The sequence below is a fragment of the Geospiza fortis genome, unplaced genomic scaffold, assembly GCF_000277835.1.
Source record: "Geospiza fortis unplaced genomic scaffold, GeoFor_1.0 scaffold2108, whole genome shotgun sequence".
Classification (NCBI taxonomy): domain Eukaryota; kingdom Metazoa; phylum Chordata; class Aves; order Passeriformes; family Thraupidae; genus Geospiza; species Geospiza fortis.
This window is the reverse complement of record NW_005054941.1, coordinates 16,483-21,835: the sequence shown is the minus strand read 5'-3', so window position 1 is coordinate 21,835 and position 5,353 is coordinate 16,483. Positions and strand designations below refer to the sequence as shown.

The window sequence follows — 5,353 nt, the reverse complement described above, 5'->3', positions numbered from 1 at the left end:
ATTGATGGTCAGTGCACGTTGATGGTCTCCTGTGTTGATGGTCACCTGGTGTTGATGATCACCTGGTGGCAATGGGGATGGTCACCTGGCATTGATGGTCAGCTGGCATTGATGGTCACCTGTGTTGATGGTCACCTGGTGTTGATGATCACCTGGTGGCAATGGGGATGGTCACCTGGCATTGATGGTCAGCTGGCATTGATGGTCACCTGGTGTTGATGGTCACCTGGCGTTGATGGTCACCTGGTGTCAGTGGGGATGATCAGCTGGTGTTGATGGTCAGTAGGTGTTGATGGCCAGCTGGTGTGAACTATCACCTGGTGGCAGTGGGGATGGTCACCTGGCCTTGATGGTCAGTGGCATTCATGGTCAGTGGGTGTTGATGATCACCTGGTGTTGATGGTCGGCTGGTGTTGATGGTCACCTGGCATTGGGGGTCAGCTGCTGTTAATGATCACCTGGTGGCAGTGGGGATGGTCACCTGGCCTTGATGGTCAGTGGCATTGATGGTCAGTGGGTGTTGATGTCCACCTGGCCTCGATGCCAACCTGGCCAAGGACACCCCGTCGCGGCTCTGAGCCGCTCCGCGGGCGTCACCACGCCGCGGTGCCCCGACCCCGCAGGACAACAGCCGCCGCGTGGACAACGTGCTGAAGCTGTGGGTGATCGAGGCGCGCGACCTGCCGCCCAAGAAGCGCTACTACTGCGAGCTGTGCCTGGACGACATGCTGTACGCGCGCACCACCAGCAAGGCTCGCACCGACAACGTCTTCTGGGGCGAGCACTTCGAGTTCAACAACCTGCCCGCCGTGCGCACCATCCGCCTGCACCTCTACAAGGACACCGACAAGAAGAGGAAGAAGGACAAGAGCAACTACGTGGGCATGGTGAGCATCCCCATCGCCAGCGTCACCGGGCGGCACTTCGCCGAGCAGTGGTACCCCCTGAGCCAGCCCAGCGGCAGCAAGAGCAAGGCCGGGTGCCCGGCGCTGCGCGTCAAGAGCCGCTTCCAGACCATGAGCATCCTGCCCATGGAGCTCTACAAGGAGTTCGCCGAGTACGTCACCAACAACTACCGCATGCTCTGCGCCGTGCTGGAGCCCGTGCTCAGCGTCAAGAGCAAGGAGGAGGTGGCCTGCGCGCTGGTGCACATCCTGCAGAGCACCGGCAAGGCCAAGGTGGGACAGCTGGGATGGAATGGTGGGATCTTGGGAGGGTTGAGGTGGTGGGATGGATGGATGGATGGACGATGGATGGATGGATGGACGATGGATGGATGGATGGACGATGGATGGATGGATGGACGATGGATGGATGGATGGACGATGGATGGATGGATGGACGATGGATGGATGGATGGACGATGGATGGATGGATGGACGATGGATGGATGGATGGACGATGGATGGATGGATGGACGATGGATGGATGGATGGACGATGGATGGATGGATGGACGATGGATGGATGGATGGACGATGGATGGATGGATGGACGATGGATGGATGGATGGACGATGGATGGATGGATGGACGATGGATGGATGGATGGACGATGGATGGATGGATGGACGATGGATGGATGGATGGACGATGGATGGATGGATGGACGATGGATGGATGGATGGACGATGGATGGATGGATGGACGATGGATGGATGGATGGACGATGGATGGATGGATGGACGATGGATGGATGGATGGACGATGGATGGATGGATGGACGATGGATGGATGGATGGACGATGGATGGATGGATGGACGATGGATGGATGGATGGACGATGGATGGATGGATGGACGATGGATGGATGGATGGACGATGGATGGATGGATGGACGATGGATGGATGGATGGACGATGGATGGATGGATGGACGATGGATGGATGGATGGACGATGGATGGATGGATGGACGATGGATGGATGGATGGACGATGGATGGATGGATGGACGATGGATGGATGGATGGACGATGGATGGATGGATGGACGATGGATGGATGGATGGACGATGGATGGATGGATGGACGATGGATGGATGGATGGACGATGGATGGATGGATGGACGATGGATGGATGGATGGACGATGGATGGATGGATGGACGATGGATGGATGGATGGACGATGGATGGATGGATGGACGATGGATGGATGGATGGACGATGGATGGATGGATGGACGATGGATGGATGGATGGACGATGGATGGATGGATGGACGATGGATGGATGGATGGACGATGGATGGATGGATGGACGATGGATGGATGGATGGACGATGGATGGATGGATGGACGATGGATGGATGGATGGACGATGGATGGATGGATGGACGATGGATGGATGGATGGACGATGGATGGATGGATGGACGATGGATGGATGGATGGACGATGGATGGATGGATGGACGATGGATGGATGGATGGACGATGGATGGATGGATGGACGATGGATGGATGGATGGACGATGGATGGATGGATGGACGATGGATGGATGGATGGACGATGGATGGATGGATGGACGATGGATGGATGGATGGACGATGGATGGATGGATGGACGATGGATGGATGGATGGACGATGGATGGATGGATGGACGATGGATGGATGGATGGACGATGGATGGATGGATGGACGATGGATGGATGGATGGACGATGGATGGATGGATGGACGATGGATGGATGGATGGACGATGGATGGATGGATGGACGATGGATGGATGGATGGACGATGGATGGATGGATGGACGATGGATGGATGGATGGACGATGGATGGATGGATGGACGATGGATGGATGGATGGACGATGGATGGATGGATGGACGATGGATGGATGGATGGACGATGGATGGATGGATGGACGATGGATGGATGGATGGACGATGGATGGATGGATGGACGATGGATGGATGGATGGACGATGGATGGATGGATGGACGATGGATGGATGGATGGACGATGGATGGATGGATGGACGATGGATGGATGGATGGACGATGGATGGATGGATGGACGATGGATGGATGGATGGACGATGGATGGATGGATGGACGATGGATGGATGGATGGACGATGGATGGATGGATGGACGATGGATGGATGGATGGACGATGGATGGATGGATGGACGATGGATGGATGGATGGACGATGGATGGATGGATGGACGATGGATGGATGGATGGACGATGGATGGATGGATGGACGATGGATGGATGGATGGACGATGGATGGATGGATGGACGATGGATGGATGGATGGACGATGGATGGATGGATGGACGATGGATGGATGGATGGACGATGGATGGATGGATGGACGATGGATGGATGGATGGACGATGGATGGATGGATGGACGATGGATGGATGGATGGACGATGGATGGATGGATGGACGATGGATGGATGGATGGACGATGGATGGATGGATGGACGATGGATGGATGGATGGACGATGGATGGATGGATGGACGATGGATGGATGGATGGACGATGGATGGATGGATGGACGATGGATGGATGGATGGACGATGGATGGATGGATGGACGATGGATGGATGGATGGACGATGGATGGATGGATGGACGATGGATGGATGGATGGACGATGGATGGATGGATGGACGATGGATGGATGGATGGACGATGGATGGATGGATGGACGATGGATGGATGGATGGACGATGGATGGATGGATGGACGATGGATGGATGGATGGACGATGGATGGATGGATGGACGATGGATGGATGGATGGACGATGGATGGATGGATGGACGATGGATGGATGGATGGACGATGGATGGATGGATGGACGATGGATGGATGGATGGACGATGGATGGATGGATGGACGATGGATGGATGGATGGACGATGGATGGATGGATGGACGATGGATGGATGGATGGACGATGGATGGATGGATGGCTGGATGGATGGATGGAGGGATGATGGATGGATGGATGGATGATGGAAATGGGACAGAGGGACGTCCCACACCGGGCCACACTGATGGTTGTGGGCAGGACTTCCTGTCGGACATGGCCATGACGGAGGTGGATCGTTTCATGGACCGGGAGCACCTGATCTTCCGGGAGAACACCTTGGCCACCAAAGCCATCGAGGAGTACCTGAAGCTCATTGGCCAGAAATACCTCAAGGACGCCATTGGTGAGCGCCAGTGGCACTGGGGGGCATCTGTGGGGGCGTGGTCTCCTTGGCAGGGGTGTGGTGGGGTGGGCGGTGCCACTCATGGCCATGAGATGGTTGGGTGGTTCCTTCTCATGGCCATGTGATCATTGGGTGGTCCCCACTCATGGCCATGAGATGGTTGGGTGGCTCCTTCTTGTCATCATGAGATGCTTGAGTGGTCCCCACTCATGGCTATGAGGTCATTGGATGGTGCCCATTCACGGTTTAGTTCCATCACCATCATCATGAGACCATTGGGTGGTCCTCACTCATGGCCAGGTTCCATCACCACCATTATTAGATCATTGGATTGTCCCTTCCCATGGCCATGACGTGGTTGGATGGTCCCCACTCATGACCATCTTCCATCCATCATGAGATCATTGGGTGGTCCTCACTCATGGCCATGACACAGTTGGGTGTTCCCCACGCACGGCCATGTTCCATCCCCACCATCATGAGATCTTTGGGTGGTTCCCACTCATAGCTAGGTTCCATTGGCACCATCATGAGATCTCTGGGAGGTCCCCACTCATGGCCATGTTCCATCACCACCATCATGAGATCTTTGGGTGGTTCCCACTCATAGCTAGGTTCCATTGGCACCATCATGAGATCTCTGGGAGGTCCCCACTCATGGCCATGTTCCATCACCACCATCATGAGATCTTTGGGTGGTTCCCACTCATAGCTAGGTTCCATTGGCACCATCATGAGATCTCTGGGAGGTCCCCACTCATGGCCATGTTCCACCACCACCACCATGACATCCTTGGGTGGTCCCTTCCCACCTCCATGACACGGCCGGGTCCCTTCTCCCCCCGCCCCTCGGTGTCCCCTCGGTGTCCCCGCGCCGTGCCGCAGGCGAGTTCATCCGCGCGCTCTACGAGTCGGAGGAGAACTGCGAGGTGGACCCCATGAAGTGCTCGGCCTCCACGCTGGCCGACCACCAGGCCAACCTGCGCATGTGCTGCGAGCTGGCGCTCTGCAAGGTGGTCAACTCGCACTGGTGAGTGCGGGGACGCGGTGGGGACGCCCCGGGACGTCCCCGAGGCCCGCGTGACGCCGTGTCCCACCGCGCGCAGCGTGTTCCCGCGGGAGCTGAAGGAGGTGTTCGCCTCGTGGCGGCTGCGCTGCGCCGAGCGCGGGCGCGAGGACATCGCC

General features: G+C 56.4%; 1 protein-coding gene across 1 annotated transcript in view; it reads left to right on the top strand.

The window, feature by feature from the left end:
* Positions 1–5,353, top strand: part of LOC102035898 (ras/Rap GTPase-activating protein SynGAP-like) — a gene marked incomplete at its 3' end in the record, with an annotated part of 31,754 nt that overhangs the window by 10,936 nt on the left and 15,465 nt on the right. Inside the window, exons 4-7 of the mRNA XM_031065627.1 lie at positions 624–1,178; positions 4,024–4,168; positions 5,054–5,198; positions 5,275–5,350. Of these exons, the coding sequence (XP_030921487.1) occupies positions 624–1,178; positions 4,024–4,168; positions 5,054–5,198; positions 5,275–5,350 (921 nt within the window). The remainder of the gene's footprint in view (positions 1–623; positions 1,179–4,023; positions 4,169–5,053; positions 5,199–5,274; positions 5,351–5,353) is intronic.